The sequence below is a fragment of the Capsicum annuum genome, chromosome 3 (assembly GCF_002878395.1).
Source record: "Capsicum annuum cultivar UCD-10X-F1 chromosome 3, UCD10Xv1.1, whole genome shotgun sequence".
Classification (NCBI taxonomy): Eukaryota; Viridiplantae; Streptophyta; class Magnoliopsida; order Solanales; family Solanaceae; genus Capsicum; species Capsicum annuum.
Genome location: NC_061113.1, coordinates 225,897,175 through 225,916,124, shown reverse-complemented (window position 1 = coordinate 225,916,124; position 18,950 = coordinate 225,897,175). Strand labels below are relative to the sequence as shown.

Here is an 18,950-nt window from a genome sequence, read left to right as displayed (position 1 = left end):
AAGAAGAAAAGAAGATAAATATAAAAAGATACAGCAATTGAAAAATCTCTGAAGAAAACTGATACGAACTGCTTACTAATAAACCCTAGCCTCAAAATCGTCCACAAAATATCGCGATAAATCAAACGATCCCTCTTTTTTGCAACTTAATTCATCTCTCCACTTCTCCATGTGAGTTTTTTCTCTCTTATTTCTCGTCCCCTTTCCCCGTCCAATTATATTTTCCCTCCCCTTTCAATTTTCGCTATTCAAAAAATGATAGAAATCAACATCGTAGATTCTAGAACTTTCTCATTTCACCTGGATTTTGCGATTTCAGTTTCTATGGAACTACCTGATGAAATTTTTAATGGTGATTGTTCAGCAATTATCAGTCTAAAATTGATTTAGTTTACTAATTTCTGTGTTTTTTTTTCTTTTTTGATTTTGACTGAAATGCTGTTGTTGTTTAGGTTTGTATAGCTTCAGTCTACTGCGAAGCGAAGCACCGCCTTAACTAGTAAGTTACTGAATTAGTTTTTTTTTTTGTTTGCCTTTTTGTTAATTTCAATTTGACAGATGTCTAGAATTCGTCGTTTAGTTAATTTGGAGTGAGCTTGGAGAGTTACTACTACAGTTGCTCGTCTTCCTTAAGTGAAAATATTCATTTCGGACTTTTTTTCTGTTGTTTAAATCATACTCCCTCCGTTCATTTTTAGTTGTCACGTTTGAGAGTCAAACTGTATGGATTTTGACCTTTAACATTTTAAGATGTACTCTTTCGGCATACTGAAGTGAGAAGGATTGTAACTTTATTTTCATTTAGTGTTTGAATCTCTACAACAACAATAACATACCTAGTAAATTACTACTACATGGAGTCTGGGTAGGGTAAGTGTACACAGCCCATAACACTACCTCGGAGGTGAGGTAAAGAGGTTGTTTTGGATAGACCCCCTGCTCAAGATAAAACAATCTAGACAAGGAATAGTAAAAGGACAAGATACAATAGAAATTACCACACTCAATAATAATATAGACAAGATTCACCAAGTAATGCAACAAATGATACAACATCCTGAAATAATACTAACCTTCTACCCTAATCCGCCTCCTCCACAACTTCCTATCTAGGGTCATGTCCTAGGTAAGCTGAAGCTGCTCGACGTTATATCTAATCACCTCTCTCCAATATTTCTTCGGGAGCTCTAACGTATTTGACTGGTGGTAAAACTGCAGTGTGATTTTTTTTTTTTGATAACCGTGGTGTCCGGGCCAGCTTGCGCGCACCTCGACTAAATCCAAGGGATACTTGTCACCTCCCACCACCAACAGGTACCAGGTAACTCTTTTACCAACAGGTGGGAAGAAAACACCTAGTGTTTGTCTCCGCTGGGAATTGAACCTGAGACCTCATGGAGCTCATCCCAACTTCATTGAACCACTAGGCCACACCCTTGGGTGCAAAAAAAAAACTGCTGTGTGATTTGCTCATGCTGTTTTTCCAATTTAAATGCTGTAGTTTTTTAACAGAATGACAATCGTTTATAATTAAGTTTTCAAAAATATATTGGTATATGATCTAAAGAAGACTATCCGTACACATTATTTTTAGCTTTGCTAGTGAAAATTGACATACATTATTATTGCATGAGTTGAAGATGATCTGCATATCAGGTAGCATTGTTTGGGGGATTAGCATTGAAATCTAAGATAGTATATATCTACATTAGTAGGAGATTGACACTTGATTATATCATTGTATTAATTTTGATTCCTGAATGACGATTTTGTTTAATTATTCTGCACTGTGACATAGAGTATTCTTTATCTCAAGTGGGAAAGGTAAACAAAAAGAATGAAGGATAGCCCATCTTGGCTGAGTCAGAATTTTTTTTTGAGCAGATCGAAAATTTTCTAACAGTCTTTTTGCTGGCAGTGGTTCGAGAAAAAGACCTCTGTTGGGAATATGCTGAGAAGTTAGACGGGAATAAAGTGAAATGTAAATTCTGTCTGAGAATTCTAAATGGTGGCATTAGTAGGTTAAAGCACCACTTATCCAGGCTTCCCAGTAAAGGTGTGAATCCATGTACTAAGGTAAGGGATGATGTTACTGACAGGGTAAGGGCAATAATAGCATCAAAGGAAGAAACGAAGGAACCCCCTAGTACTAAAAAGCATACGCTCATTGAGGCAAAATCTCTTGTAAATCTCTCTCCAGAAAAACCGCTTGTATCTGTGGAACCAGTAACTCCAATTGCAAGAATTTTTCCACCAATTGGACAGGTAATCCCTTCACCGGGAAATAACCAAGAAAATGCAGAGAGAAATATTGCATTGTTCTTTTTTGAGAACAAAATTGACTTTAGTGTAGCAAGATCTTCCTCTTACCATCAAATGATTGAGGCAGTAGGGAAGTGCGGCAGTGGATTTATAGGTCCTTCTCCTGAAACTCTGAAAACAACATGGTTGGAGAGGATCAAGTCTGAAGTAAGTTTACAGTCAAAAGATGTCGAGAAAGAGTGGGCTATTACAGGTTGCACTTTGATTGCAGAAACATGGACGGACAACAAAATGAAAGCTTTGATCAACTTCTTGGTTTCATCGCCCTCCAGGACTTTTTTCTACAAATCTGTAGATGCATCTTCATATTTTAAGAATCTGAAATGTCTCTCTGAGTTGTTTGATTCAATCATTCAAGATTTTGGCCCAGAGAATGTTGTACAGGTTATTGTAGATAATACACTTCACAGCACTGGTATAGTGAACCATATTTTGCAGAACTATGGGAATGTTTTTGTGTCCCCTTGTGCTTCACAGTGTGTAAATGCAATCTTAGATGAGTTTTCAAAACTAGATTGGGTAAATAGATGCATTTTACAGGCACAATCAATCTCGAAATTTATATACAACAATTCCTCATTGCTTGATCTCATGAAAAAGTTTACTGGAGGACAAGATATCATCAAGACTGGTATCACGAAGTCTGTATCACACTTTCTCTCCTTGCAATGTCTATTGAAGCATAGGTCAAGATTGAAAGTTATTTTTAACAGTCCAGAGCTTGCAGTCAATTCTTCTTATACAAATAAATCTCAAAGTGTTAATTGTATCGGAATTCTGGATGACAGTGAATTTTGGAGGACAGCTGAAGAGTGTGTTGCTGTTTCTGAGCCCTTTCTCAAAGTTATGAGAGAAGTTTCTGGAGGAAAGCCAGCTGTGGGCATTATATATGAACTACTGACTAGAGCAAAGGAGTCAATAAGGACCTACTTTATTATGGATGAAATAAAGTGCAAGACATTTTTGGATATAGTGGATAAGAAATGGCAGAACAACCTCCACTCTCCTCTGCATTCAGCAGCTGCTTTTTTGAATCCCGCCATCCAATACAACACAGAAGTCAAGTTTCTTGGGTCTATAAAAGAAGATTTTTTCAGAGTGCTGGAGAAGCTGCTACCGACTCCTGAATTGAGGCGAGATATCACCACTCAAATCCTTTTATATACACGGGCATCTGGAATGTTTGGTTGTAATCTGGCGAAGGAAGCAATTGATACTGTTCCTTCAGGTATACGTGAAGCCTTACATTTGTGCATCCCTGTACATAATTTCACAAGCTATAATTAAAGCAATCCTAAGAAAAACTATGTCCGTCCATCCTTCTTTCTTCTCCTTGAGAAAGTAGGAAGGCTGACTAACATCTTCTAAATTGATCATATCATAGTTAATTTTATGTTCCCCGAGGTCATTTTCGCATACCTGTTGTTGACGAGATGCGGCACAGTCTGCTACCTGTACTTTCCGGACTGTTGACAATTTAAGTTGTCCTCAGAGGCATAGCTTCTATATGGGTTCTTTCCTCAGCAAATTCTGCTTGTTGTTCTTCTATTCTTGCCTTGGGATGCTCCAGGTCTATGTTCAGTGTCTGAAGTGTGGACAGATAATCTCTCTCCACATTTACCTGTGCTTGCTTATTTGTCGTCTCCACGTTAAAGTTTGGGCAAATGTTTGCTCTCAGGTTTTCACAACATGGCGGCTGACTGTGACTGAGGTGAAGTGGACCGCTGGTACATAACATGGTTTCATAATCAACCCCCCTAGGATCAAGTGCCCTAAGGATTTGTGAAGATGAGAATTAGGGAAGCACGTTTAGATGTGAAGAAAGTATCATTCAAGGTTCTAGGCTTTAGAGTACTAATTGAAGTTGAGTGTTAGAATCTTGATGCAGAAAGCCTGGTATTTAAGTTAAAGAAAGGTGGAAGAGCGGCCATCATCCATCGAGTTTCGAACCTTCTGCCATTGGTTTCTAGGGATTTTTAGTTGTCAAAAAAGAAAATGATAGCGAGAACTAAGTCGTTGCTATCGGCATTTGTTGTGGTTGCTACCCCTAAGTTGAGTAAAACCATAAGTTGATAAAAAGACTTGTATTTGCATGGCAATTCTGCCTTGGAATACATACATATCACTTGCTGCCAGATGAAACAATCGGGGAATCAGCCAAGTCGGTAGGACTTTTCAAATAGATGGAAAATGTATTGCTTTATAAGTTGGAAAACAACATTCATGACTTGGTACACATTAACTCGTAGTAAGAGTACTGGCTTAAAACACTGATTATTAAGTTGAAATTACATCTAATGATCTGTAACCTTGAGTCTCCTGTGGACTGCATCAATTGCATGGACATTCTCCATCACGTCATAAAGAACTCTCAACTGTTTCGTTGTAATTTTCATCCTCTCGGTTGCATCTCATAGATTAAAGGTGTCAGCAAAATGACTGCTTCCAACACATCATGCTTTTCACACAAATTCTCTTCATAGCCCAACTATTTTTCAATAGACTGATGCAACAGAAATGCATTGCAGGTATTTGGTGGGAACAGTATGGTGATGCTGCTCCTACATTGCAAAGAGTCGCTATTAAAATACTTAGCCAGGTGTGCAGTACGTTCACTTTTGAGCGAAATTGGAGCACATTTCAGCAAATCCACTCTGAGAAGCGCAATAAGATTGATAAGGAAACACTTCTAGACCTGGTTTACATAAATTATAACCTCAAGCTAGCACGGTGTTTGGTTTCTAAACCTACCGAAGAAGATCCCCTCCAACTTGATGACATAGATATGACATCTGAGTGGGTGGAAGAGGCAGAAAATCCTAGTCCAACTCAGTGGCTTGATAGATTTGGTTCGGGTCTTGATGGGAATGACTTGAACACACCACAGTTTACTGCTGCAATATTTGGTGCTACTGACCACATATTTGGTTTGTGATCACGATGACTATCCGCCCCCTAAATGCACATATGCATTTAATCGTCATAATAGTGTCTTGGAATTGTGTTGTACTTTCATTTGCGCTCTCTTTTCTTGTAAATACCTGGTTAGGAATGATACTAGTAGGTTTTCTCATTGGCCATCTAGATGTAACGCCTACAAATGATAAATATAGAGCGCAAGGGTAGTTGGAGAAACTGACCATGTATGTTTTATGTATATATTCGTTGAGTAGTATGTGAAAAAGAGGTCTCCTATATCAAAATATTTGGCTAGTCTGGGAAGTTGAACTATATTTGACACCCCTTTGAAAATAGCAACCAGGTTCTTGACGTACAAAATATGGAGACCAAATGCTAGTGGAAATACACCACCGTTTGCTTGTTTTGGCTAAAGTTTATCCATTTTTTCCTTGGATTGTCCATGTAAAAGGGGAAAAGTTCTGTTCTTATGTCGAAATTGACCAGCTTCAAAGTTGAATCATTAGATCCAATCTTCCATTGCATTTACACGCGATTAATGCAGTGGAGGTGCAGTGGTTTGTTGGGCAAAGCACAGCAATAGTAATTGAATAGAACTAGACCACCAGGACACAATCGACATGGAAGATGAATGATCACTGAGCCCTTTTTGCAAAATGTTACTCATTTAAAAGTTATTAATAGGACTAATCAGAAAATATCTTATCTGCACACACGTAAATGGCTCAACATTACATTTACAATGACATTATAATGTACTGATACCCTCATTACATGCGCAGTAAATTATAATGAATTGCCAAGCAACTGAGCGGCGGCCTTGTCTTTATCATTGTCATTCATCAGTAAGGCATCTGCAACGCTGTTTGATGAGAATCCCATCTCTTTCAAGAGAGTATATCCCTCCGCAAATTCCTTGACCTGAAAGTTGATGGAGAGATTGTTAGACGAGCTAATGAATGGTCACAATTACTAAAGACAAATGCTCCTTAATGCTATTGAACAAATTTAATACAACATTTAACCATTCTGCAGTCGCAGCGGCAAATTAAAATGTCATGTCTCAGCGGCAAACTAAAATGTCATGCTTTGCTTTTTCAAAAACTAAAATTCAAAACTTGTAGACATTACTGTAAATATTTCCCAAATGGTTTAATGATGCAAACAGTTTCATCGTGTTGTACTTTCTTGCTGTTCCAAAATATGTAACCTATTCTCAAAAATGAATCTGATCATTTTCCGATTTCACTACAAAAATTAGTCAAGTTGACTCCTCATAAATTTGAAATTCGACCAAGGACGGGGTGTCATAGAAAAGGAAATCCTCGTGGAGAAATGTCTTCACGGAAATTAATTTAAATTAATTTTAGTAGATAAACTAATTCAACCATGCTCATAGTGCCACATGTAAACAGAAATATAAGAGAAGCATGTAAAAGATCTATACCTTGACCGGATTATCTCCATAATTTGCAATTGCTAGGGCCACAGCCTCTCTATTGAAACCAGATGTTGCGTATTTGTTCATAATAGGATCTCCGGTGTATCCCTATATTCAAACAAGAAGAATATATATCCAAGAAAAGACATTCAAATCTCAAAAAAAAGACCAGACCAGAATCGCATTTAGTTTTTCACCAGCAAAACATTCTATGTAGAACACATTCTGAAACTTCTGGGAAAAAAAGGTTCTGAAATGAAGCACATGATGCAGTCTTGGGAATCAATGCATAATTTACATTTATATATACAGTCAAGTCAAACATTTAAGGATGTTAGTGTGTGGGTGAGTCGTAGCAGTAGTTAGGAGTGCTTTGGTGTAACCGAACTAGTAGTTGTAGGTCTGTGTACATGGGTTGGAGCTTCTAGTTAGGAGGGCCCGAGGGTGGTGGGTGCCTTTGGTTTGTTAGTGTATAGTATTACTTTGTGGGTGCCTTATTTTTGTTATTCCATCTTGTTTTATGTTTTATTACGACTTTGTTTACTGCCCTTTGTCTTGAGTCGGGGTTCTATTAGAAATAGCCTCTCTACTTCTTAAGAGGTAGTGGTACGGATTGTGTACATTTTATCCTCCCTAGACCCCACTATGTGGGAATACACTGGGTTTGTTGTTGTTGTTGAACTACCTTTGTCCATAGACGAGATATGCAATGTCCAAAAAAGTGCTCTAAAATAAATGATATGCTTCAAGGCATGATATTTGACTCCTTTGAGACATACAAGCCGTATTTGAATCCAAAATTCAAATAAGGGATCTAACTTGTTACATCAGTTCTTAAAAAGTAAAGGACAAGCCTATTATTTCCTACGCCAAGTAAGTTATGCATAATGGAATATGTCACTTATAAATAGAATAATATATAACCCATAGGAAGGGGAGCCTTGGAATAGCGGTAAAGTTGTGGTCATGTGACCAGGAGATCACGAATTCAAGCCGTGAAAAAAGCTTTTCGCAGAAATGCAAGGTAAGCCTTCGTACAATAGACCCTTGTGGTCCGGCCCTTCCCATGACCCTGCACATAGCGGAAGCTTTAGTGCACTAGACTGCCCTTACCCATGACCCATAGGAAGGATTCAACCACCTTGAAACTCAAAAGTCATGTGCCAATGGAAAGGAAGTATAAGAACTAAAACTTGCACCGTTATGCTTGAGTTATAACACGAAGGGAATGTTGGTCAAGTTGTTAGATGTCAAATGAATTTCGGAGATAGATGTAAAGAATGGAACAGATTCTCCATTTCCACTGACAGATTTTCCATATTGATTAATGGTGATCCTCAAGGTTTCTTCAAGTCTGGAAGGGGATAAAGACAGGGTGATCCTTTATCCCCCCCCTCTCTCTCTTTGTTTTGTGATGGTGATCCTAATAAATGCTCTCAAAAGCAGAGAATTGCACGAATGGAGAGGAAGAAATCACCCATATTCCTGTATGCAGATGATACTTTACTTTTATGTAAAGCTGAAAAAAAACAACTATTATATATATTTTTTATGAGGTAAAATTAAAGAACAACAATTGCATTTAAGAACGGTTATGTCAAGTCTTGATACAGTTTCCAGACAGAGAATCAATTTGGCCAAAAGTAGTATGTAGCACCAGTGCTAAAGATTGTATTGAGGACTTGGCTGCTATATCTGAGGTGTGAAGTTGAAAGTTCCCCAAAGTCTATTAGGCAGTACAAATAGGGGTGAAAAGGAAAAACAAAAATATTTGGCAAGAAGTAATTGATAGATGTATTAATAAGTTGACCCCATGGGAGAAACAATATCTATCCTTTGGGAAAGCCTTATCCTAGTTAGTGGTGTGCTGGATGGAACACGAACTTATACAACCTTCCTGTTTTCTATGCGGGCAGAAGTACAGAAGTTGGTTTCCGTTAGGAATTATTTCTTAAGGTATGGTAATGCTAATAAAAGGAAGATCCATTTAGTAAAGTAGCTAGTGGTTACAAATGAAAAGAAAGAGGAAGGTTTGGGTGTGAGGAACACGAAATTACATGACCAACGTACATTATCTAAATGGCTATGTGGATAACAGCGGTGGTGATGAAATCTGGGAAAAGCTCAATAAAGTTACTTAGAGGAAGAAGGATGATTGGAAATAATATCCTCCACAATTGAGAGCAGCACAGATATTTGGAAAGGCGTTGTGGGATGTGTACTGTAATTTAGCATACTGTAAGAACTCATCCCACGTCCCAACAGGGGGTTGTTTGGAAAGGCATTGTTGGGATGTGGTATGAATTGTACACTAAATTGGAGGTAGGTAATGCCATAACGGAGTCGGGATTAAATTTTGGACAGATATTTGGATCGTGAATACAAACTTGACAAGCAGTAATCCAGATTTATTAGGGTGTTCTGTGCATAAGGATGGCTATGATTCTGATTTTGATTTAATCTGTGGCTGGAATCTACAATTCAGAATGAACCTAAATGAGTGGGAATGGGATGAGTTTCTACAGTACACTAACTTAGAGGTAGGTAATGAAGCCAGGATTAAAGTTTGGACAGATACATCGACAATCAGGTTGGTTCAAATATGAAGATGTCGATATATCTATCTACTATACAGAAGAACCAAGAAACAACCAAGTCATGGTTGACACGCTTGCTGATAAGAGGGTAAAAGAGTCATTTCACTATCCAACCTGTCACTCACTGCCCGGACTTAAGATCAGTCTGGTTTTTCCTTCTCTAAAAAAGTGAATCGGTGTCTCATTCTCACTTTTCTTGGTGGGCACTGCAGTCATAAGTTGTTTCTTGCTGCCACTATCAATTATCACATTTGTTTTGTTTCTTGCTAGCTGAGGGAACAAAGAATAGAAACTAATTATATTTTCAGCAAGTAGTATCATTTCTTGTAAATATTAGGCATATGTATTTATTCTCCATTTGCGTCTTTTTTCTTTAAATCCTACGTTTTATTTGTGTTTTGCGCTTAAGGTCCCAATGGGCCTTAGAGCTTTCTTCCTATTTTCGCTTTTGATAACACTCATGGATATTATTCTAGAATAAAGATTTCTTGCTTGCACAACTTTTATTGTTGGTGAAATAGCATTATGTTAGATAACCTAGATCAGTACATGGATTTCTTAATAAGGGATTACTTGATTTGTTGATGTTTCTTATGCTGTTGGCTTATGTAATTATTTGTACCATCTTGATACTTTATGGATTTTACTTGACCTTATCACAAAAAGGAATGTTGTTTTCAAATCCTTCACCAGTATGGCATGTTTTGTTGGAGGAATCAACTTGAGGATAAAATTTTGTCTACACATATCATATTTGCAGATTTATCATTATTCCCAAGCTTAATTGTGGTAAAAAGGACATACATGATGTTACAAAAACAATCCTTTATTGATAGGATTGCTTATTAACATTACTTCAAACATTCAGGAGTTCAATCAAGAGAAAGAGCCAGAACAGACATCATACTCGCACCGCAGTTGATATTAACTATAGAAAAAATAAACTGAATGACTGGCAGCGAGCTGCGTCTCAAATTTTTTCAGTTTCGCTGCTGACTAGGAATCATTAAAGACATTTTTTCAGTACTCCATGGTTTTCAATTTACACGACACTATCTTCATTTTTGGGTGTTCCAAAATGATTGTTATCATTCCATGTCTATCCAACTTTCACCAACTTCCAATAATGCACATCCATTAAACTATACAAATTTTAAACTTTGACGTGATGTTTCTCTATCAAATTAACTTTCCCCATTGTTTTCATTATTATCTTCCACTACCACTAATGATATATATAACTCAATAAATTATCTTAAACACTATCCTCAATCAAATTCCATCATAGAAATTGAAATGGAGGGATCAATTGAGCTAACAATCAACTACACCTCAATTCTAAACTACTGGTTGGGGCTATATGAATCCTCTAAAGCCATTTCTCTCTATTCGGGGGCCAAACAAGTGTGGTCCTAGGTGGTTACGTTCCAACATACACAGTATTCAAAGGATTCATTGTATTTAGACATTTTTATTTTATGATGTCCGTCAACCTACAGTGACCCCCCATATTAATTCAGATACTGGACATGCTATGCTTTGAGAAACTCATGTAAGTAGATTTTAGTAGGGTAGTTAACAAGATCACAAAAAGTGTAAGTACCATGTTAGTTTGTTCAGGCTTTCTAGATGGAGGATGTTCCAGCCCCAGCCTGCTCCAGTTCGGTCTTTCCTTTTCTGCTTCGGCCAGAATCTGTTTCTCAAGTTCAAAATCAAAGTTGAATGTGCTTCGGGGAATGTCTCCCACTTGTGTTGTCAATTGAGGCTGCATGAAACCAAAAAACATTTATTGTTCACCAAAAGATTTAAGCTATGCAAATGGTACAACAACACCAACATATCCAGTGTAATCCAACAAAGTGGGGACTGCGAGAGTAAAGTGTACGCAGACCTTACCCCTACCTAGGTAGAGAGGATGTTTCCGATAGATCTTCAGCTCAAAAGAAAAAGCAGTACAACGCGGTATACAGAAATAAACAATGGAAATGAAAAATTTACGGTAAAATACTATAGGAAACCTGACAAATCATCGTGAACAAAAGTCATAACAACGTAAAACAATAATCGAATCATAACAAGGTAAAACGATAATCGAAAGTCATAGCAAGGTAAAACGATAATCAAAGTACAAACAGAACAGATAATAACTTAACTCCAAGGACAAGAAACTACGAGGGTAATACTATGACTAATAGTACCTCCTATGTTTGCTTGGACTCTTCAAAAATGTCAACGGGGTGCGTGTCGGATTCGTCAAAACTAGTGTATTTTTGGAGAATTTGACACGAGTGCGGCGTCGAAATTTAATAGTCCATGCAACTTAAGAGTACCGCTAAAGTACAGAGAAATAAGTGAGAGAACTGCTTAACTACCTAATTTTCCACCCTAATCCATGTCCTCCATACCCCCTGCATTAACCCCCTATCTAAGATCATATCCCCGGACCTCAGTATATGGAAAATTAATACTCCCTCCCTCTGTTTCAAATTGATTGACCTGCTTTGATTTGCCACAGACATTAAGAAAATAAAATAAAGAATACTTTTGAATCTTAGGGACTAAAAAGGAAAGTAGCAAAACAAATTGAATCGGAGGGAGTAGAGTACTAAATTACTAATACACAAAAGCTATATACAGACAATAAGTTGATGGGCAGAGTTATAGGTTTTCCATACCGGAGGTGTAATCCGATATTCGGGCTTTATAACAACTCTGATGCCAATTCCAGCTGCAAAGGTGGAAGGAATTGATAGATCAAAATTGAGCTATAATGGTAGAATAAATGAGAAGTAGAGGAAACACATACTGTTTGAAGAGGAAGAAGGCGAGTGATGAAAAGGAGGGTTGCGGGGTGCGGAGTGTTGACCAGGTCTAGGATAGAGTCCCGTAGATTGTCCGTACATGGGATGAGGCTGTGGCTGTGGAGCGGCGGTTGATGGCCTGCCGTACATGGGGAATTGTCTGTCGTAAGGAAGTCCAGCTCCGGATTCCATGCTCATCAATGATCACAACGAACAAACAACAGAAGAATTTTGGAGATTGGAAGAGAGAAGGAAAATGAAAAATGAAGGAGATTGTAGAGGAATCTATTTGGACCTGGGAGGTTTGGTAGGCCGGCCTGTGTCTAGCTCATTCTCATTTGGGCTTTGTCGCAATCTACAAGAGTGGGCTTCTTTTGTTGCATAAATCTTTGGGCAACTTACATAAATCCTCAATCTTTAAGTGATACTACATAAAATTTCGACTATTTTACTAATTACATGTTATCTCAATTTTTAAAATTAGTAATACATTTGATAAGCGATAATACATATAGAAAAGTGATATATTTGAAACATATTAGATCTTTATTTATGGAAGTAACAGATTTTTTTATTTTTTGCAAACCAAATCACGCCAGAGTTGTTACAAGCGTTAAAACCGCAATTTAATTTGATAACAACTCAAAATTAAATCAAACCAAAATTTTTAAATCAAACCAGATTACAAGCTCAATTTTTTGGAATTAGACCAAAAAAAAAAGCGATCTTCATTCTTAATTTTATGATTAACTTCAATGAAACTCATGACTATGTTGTTGCGTCATACCTGCGAATGAGTTTCAGAAACTAGGTACAATAACTATCACGTCGACTGTATTGTAATTCATGAAAAAATTTTGTACCGCGATTTAATGGACGTTATAGCAATTCAATTGAAAATTGACGTATCTCTGAAAAGAATTCATGCAAAATACGTTGTTCAAGGCATTTCATCGGCGTTGGAGATTCATGATGATTTGGTTGTGAAACTTTTTCTTCACATTTTGAAATAAGAAATTATATTCGAAAAGTATCCACTGTGTATTATAACGAGTGATATTGTAATTGACAGTGATGATTTTGACGCGGATGATATGGCAATTGAGTGCTATAATTTTGTTGAGAAGTCTGAACTTGCAGTAGCTGTAGTTGGTAATGTTGAATCTCTGTCAGTTGTTGATATAGGTGCTGAAGAACTGATAAGTGATTGCTATAACAGTGTTGTAAAGGTGAACCAAACGTATAAAAATAAAGCTACACGTGTCTCGGTAATGCGTAACTATGAAATCAAGCACATGTTCAATTTCAAAGCTGAGAGATCTGACAAGCGGAGGTTTGATTTTAGTTGTTCAACGTCAAATTTTGATTTAATTTGCAAATTGATACATCTGGAATTTGTAGTGATACATTTGCATAACAATTAGTTGGTGATTTATATAACTGGTGATTAACTGGTGATTCATTCCATCTGAGGAATCATATGTTAACGAAACTGGTGATTAATTGTTGATTCATATAACTGGTGATTAATTGGTGATTCATATAACTGGTGATTCATATTGGTGATTCATATAATACCAGATTAACAGATTAACTTCATATTTGTGATATATTTTAACTGGTTATTCATATGTTAATTGGCGATTCATATAATAACAAATTAACAAACTAACTTCATATTTGTGATACATTTTAACTGGTTATTCATATGTTTATTGGATCAAATTTTGATTTAACTGGCGATTCATATATTAATTGGTGATTCATATAATAACAGATTAACTAAACTTTATTTCAGTTATGGCTTGCTGTGCAAATTTTCAAAATGTAGTTGATTATTCAAGGCATCTTATAAGCTTGATACTGATACATTCATAGTACGTACTTTCAACGATGAACACACCTGTCCATTAATGAACAGAGTATTTGAGCAACAACATGCAACAATTGCTTTGTAGTTGGAATAACAGCTCCAAAGTTGGTGAACCACAAAAGAATAATCACCCCAATCGACATTATTGAAGATATAAAAAGGAAACTTGGTTTGGACATAGATTACATAAAGGTGTGGCGTGCTAAAGAACGTGCTTTAAAGATACTGAGAGGGCGACCAACTGACGGATATAAGAAAATGCCTACCTAAGTATACATGTTGAATTCTATTTATCCCAATTCATACATAAAAATGCATAAAGTTCATGTATTTATTCGTAGCACTACATCCCTTTATTAAGGATTTGGGTATTGTAGGCCTGTTGTGGTAGTAGACGATAGTCACATGAGTGGACCATATAAGGAAACATTTATTTCAGTTAGCACACTTGATGGAGCAGGTATTGCACGTAGTGATTCTTTTATATTTTTCTTACAAATGATGGTAATTGTTATATAAATCTGACATAATAATTGGTTGATGTTATGTATCAGTACATATATTGCCGCTTGCGTATGAGGTTGTAGATTTTGAGAATGATTCATCCTGGACATGGTTTTTCCAGTAATTTAAGTGTGCTTTCGATGAGCGTGATAATATATGTATTGTCTCTGATAGACATGAAAACATAATCAAGGTGGTTAGTATGGTCTATCCATGTATACCATATTTTTCACGTGTTTGGCATCTTTGAAATAGGTTCTAAGAGATAAAACTGAAAACTAGTGATACATTTTGTAAATTAAACTACCAGCAAAAGTTGTAATACTAGATTAGCTGTTAAGATAAAATGTCATGACAATAAAAATAAAAATACTGAAAACTTTATACATAAAACACGCTGTCGTGAAATATCCAGAAATCCCCAAACATAAGAAACAAAAAACCTATCTACGTTGCCAGTGCATTTCAACCCGGTAACGATAGCAAACTCGTACAGTGAAAATCGAAGAATTGTATTATTGACCAACACCTTTTGTTGATCTTGATATGGGTGTTAGACCTCTAAGGTCATCAAGCACTTTGCTATTGATCCTTGAAAGTTACAATTAGGTAGGTCCAGAAATGACCCAAAACAAGTGCTCTAAAAATTCTGATTCATTCAACCTTCAAAACTTCTTTAAGTCTATCTACAACATTGATGTTGTGTGCACTACCAATACTTAAGTTGTGAGAAGGTCATTTTTTCACAATCAAACTAACATTTTGCCAACAACACAAATCAGAAGGTGATTTATATGTCAAATGAATCACATATTTATAAATTACAACAACAAAAAAACGAGTACAGAAAGTGTTATCACGTATGTATCACCAAAAAAATGATCCACAGAGAATCACTCTTATTCTATATGAAAATGTGTAACAGTAACAAACATATGAATCACCAGAATACAATATGTATCACCAATTAATACGACAAAATATGTATCACACATTCAGTGTAAACAAAATGTATCACCCAATTTTAGTATATAAGTCACCAATTAATTGAAATAATAAGTGTAACAAATGTATGAATATCCAAAACACAATATGTATCCCTCATTATCATATGAATCACCCATTAAAAATATAAAAAAGGTATAAATCATATGAATCACCATAAAATCCATATATTGATAAAACACATATCATACATATGAATCCCTAGTAAATTATAAACATATATGTATCACTTGATTCTTTAATGTTTACCATCTATATGTATCACTTGCGATAACAATACCTGCTCCAACGGGGATTTAGGGATATGCTCAATTTCATCTTGATCTTTCATTTGCATGTCAGAAACTTGCTTTTTAGCAACAAACACTTATCTTAAAATCTTTAATTTTTCTGGATCATTCCGCTGCTTTGATCGATTTCACTAAAATCTAATTCGTTGTAATCAAAGTTGCTCGGAGTAAAATTCATAACTTGATTACTATCGTGAACACTTTTTTGTATTTTAATTTGTTAAATTCCTAAGCTGAATGAGGGTGAATCTTCATTATCCATTGAAGATAAAACAAATTAACACAAAGGATTTTAAAGCATATATGGATATTGACTTCTCTTGTTAAAAACTAACTTAAAACCCACATAAAAAACAGCTAACCTCTTTGAAGAAGTTGACAAATTTTAAAATTTAATGATGAATGATGAAAGATTAAGGTTCAAATCAGTTGAAGTAGTGGGGAATGAAGTTGACTCAAAATCTGCTAAAATGGGAGAGATTTTAGGAGAGTAATTTATGGAGAAAAAAAAGAGGGTGTGTACAAGGATGAGTGAGAAATGACGTTAATGGAGGAGAGAAAATTGGGTGTACAAGTTACAGTAAATGTATCAACAGTAAAGATGCAAAAAAAGGATTTTATGTAATTTTTAAAATGGTAAGGGATATTTGGTAATATGGTGTCTTAAATTTGGAATTTGTGTAATTTACCCTAAATTTTTAAGTTTTCAAGTTATAGCAAAATTCAGTTAAAAATTAGTATAAATAACATAAATTTCAACCCTATTAAACATATTTACCTTCTCTCCCATCATTTTAATTAATTTATTCTCTATCTCGATTAATATACATAGCTCAGCTGTTATATACATAAGATGCTATGTATATAAAAATTAGATGCCGACATTTAAATAGGAAAATAACGAATTTTTCTTAATATTTAGGACGCAATTAACGTTGCATTTTATGATTTGTGTAATGGCTATACTAATTAAAATTTTGAAAAATAGCAATACATAAAAAGAAAATCAATCAAAAAAATAAAAATCACAAACAATCTAATCACTGATTGTTGATCTCTTGGGAAAAAACTAATTTTATTTGTATTCAATAAGATGAATATTACAATTCTTTTGAGGCACTCTGGTGAATGAAAAAGCAAAACAAAATATGTAAAGTACAAAAATGAAGAAATTATTATCGCAGAATCGATAACTTATTTAAGGTTGATTTCGTCAATTGCTGCCTATATTAGATTTCTTAGAAAAGGCGAAAATTTTGTTTGGTTCTTGAAAATGTAAAAACAGTGAAATAGCTTTATAAACATAAAAAATTATCGATTATATTTGGTTGGGATTTATGTTATTTATACAAAACAGTGAAATAGCTTCATATACAAACACGACTGTGGGTTAGAGGTCTGAAGAAATTTTAACCCTCAACGGTGTGAAAGCTACCCGGATGATGTTATGTTTAAATATTTTGTATTCTTTATTATAAATTTAGTTGTAGTATTTTATTCACTTTGTATTATCTTATGATTTTGTATTTCATGCTATTTTCAGATGTTAGACTGTTTGAAATTTTTTTCAGGTCAAGACTTCCTCGAACTATATTTACTCAGTTTATGAATCTGAAAGAAGATACACCGTTGATTTTAAAAGTGAATCGTGCAATTGTGAAAGGTTCCAAATAGATCATATACCTTGTCCTTATGGAATTGCCGTCTTGAAGGCTAAACATGTAAAAGAATTTGGGTCATATTGCTCAGATTACTACAACCCAAGCACTTTAGTGAAGATTGATGAACTTCCAATTATTCCAATGCCAGATAAGAAGGACGGAAACGTTTTTAAAAGTGTAGAAGAGGAAGAAGTGTTGTCATCGATATATAAAAGACAATCGAAAAGACGTAAGAAAGGGAGGAAAAAGAAATCAAGCAAAACATTGTCATCAAGCACAAATTGTTGTAGACGATGTGAACATGAGAGTCACAATAGGCATTCCTATAACTTTTTTCGAAGGAGAAATGACTTATAATTTTCTCTACCTATGATGATTAATCATTCATTTATCATTTTCTACTTTTATGTAATTTTTGTGAACAATTTAAGTTGGTTGTTTTATTTACAGACTTAATTATCATGATGACATATAACTATGTGTGTTGTTATTTATATTTTGATGATTAAAACTTATTTTTGATGTTTTAAATGTTTATGGAGTATCAAAATCATGTAACTGTATAACTACGCTAATCACGATAATTTATAAGTAATATGTATTTGAAAAAAAAGTGACTTTAACTAATAATTATTGATTATTATGTGAAAATGTAAAAATTAATTACGTATATGAAAATTTGTTTATGTAATTGATTATATAGTGTTTGAAAGTAATATATTATGTATTTGACTGGTTTTTATATGTATGTATATATATATATATATATATATATACATACATACATATCTGTTATGTAGTTGAACCACTTAAATATCTAAATATGTACATATTTGTTATGTGTATTAACTGTCATATACAAAGCTTTTCATAGATATATACTATTATATGCTTTATGTTGGCTATACATACATAATTACTAATTTGTCATGTATATTACATGTTTTCTGATATACACAACAATGTTAGATACATAGCTATTAAATATGTTAGATACGTAGTTATATTATATGTTAGTTACGTAGGTAAATTGCATATATGTATATTGTATGTATATACAAAGTTATGTTATATATATGCTGGATACATGAAAATGTTGAATATGTAAATCTACAATGCAATATGTGTATTAATTGTCATATACAAAGCTTTGTATATATTTATACTACTATGTGCGTTAGAACTGCTGTGTATTTAAAATGCATATGCACTAATTTTTTATGTATATGCTGAATACATAACTTCTTTTATACAATCTAAATTACATTAGTAAGTATATGAAAATACATATATATATATATATATATATATGAAGCACATAACTTCTGTATATGAAATACGTATACATATAAAGTACCAGCACACCTTCTAAATGTATGAAGTTATATACATTATTTTAATATAAAAATAAATTAATACAAATAAGTTAGACATAATAGATGTTGTTATAACACAAATGTGTAATTACGCATCATTATGTAAAATGATTAACAATCTAAATAGAAGTGATATATTCATTGACAAACATAAATATGTT

At 34.6% G+C, this 18,950-nt stretch overlaps 2 protein-coding genes across 5 annotated transcripts; one reads left to right on the top strand and one right to left on the bottom strand.

Moving 5' to 3' along the window:
• Positions 1 to 12: 12 nt before the first annotated feature.
• On the top strand, positions 13 to 5,517 carry LOC107863178. 4 transcript variants are annotated; one of them, XM_016708992.2, is made up of 5 exons: positions 13 to 171; positions 453 to 499; positions 1,919 to 3,008; positions 3,111 to 3,550; positions 4,851 to 5,517. In XM_016708992.2, coding segments are annotated over exons 2-5 (1,938 nt in total). In that variant the 5' UTR covers positions 13 to 171; positions 453 to 498; the 3' UTR covers positions 5,258 to 5,517. The 4 variants fall into 4 exon arrangements, with proteins under 4 accessions (XP_016564478.1, XP_016564475.1, XP_016564476.1 ...); XM_047409405.1 differs by lacking the exon at positions 13 to 171 and adding an exon at positions 180 to 352; XM_016708989.2 differs by having other exon boundaries at positions 1,919 to 3,550.
• Positions 5,518 to 5,862: 345 nt separating this feature from the next.
• LOC107863177 lies at positions 5,863 to 12,455 on the bottom strand. The gene is made up of 5 exons (XM_016708987.2): positions 12,086 to 12,455; positions 11,955 to 12,007; positions 10,883 to 11,044; positions 6,689 to 6,790; positions 5,863 to 6,162 (listed from the first exon to the last, which is right to left on the bottom strand). The coding sequence occupies exons 1-5, from the start codon at positions 12,276 to 12,278 to the stop codon at positions 6,028 to 6,030; spliced, it is 645 nt and encodes a 214-aa protein (XP_016564473.2). The 5' UTR covers positions 12,279 to 12,455; the 3' UTR covers positions 5,863 to 6,027.
• Positions 12,456 to 18,950: the final 6,495 nt, after the last annotated feature.

What these genes read in the sequence shown, in the direction of transcription:
- LOC107863177 (XM_016708987.2), bottom strand. Translation starts at nt 12,278, where the DNA reads ATGAGCATGGAATCCGGAGCTGGACTTCCTTACGACAGACAATTCCCC. An exon ending in GCCTTCTTCCTCTTCAAACA is followed by an intron (nt 12,008 to 12,085) that starts GTATGTGTTTCC and finishes CCACCTTTGCAG; the next exon opens with CTGGAATTGGCATCAGAGTT. An exon ending in AGCCTGAACAAACTAACATG is followed by an intron (nt 6,791 to 10,882) that starts GTACTTACACTT and finishes GTTTGAATATAG; the next exon opens with GGATACACCGGAGATCCTAT.
- LOC107863178 (XM_016708989.2), top strand. An exon ending in AATTGATACTGTTCCTTCAG is followed by an intron (nt 3,551 to 4,850) that starts GTATACGTGAAG and finishes AATGCATTGCAG; the next exon opens with GTATTTGGTGGGAACAGTAT.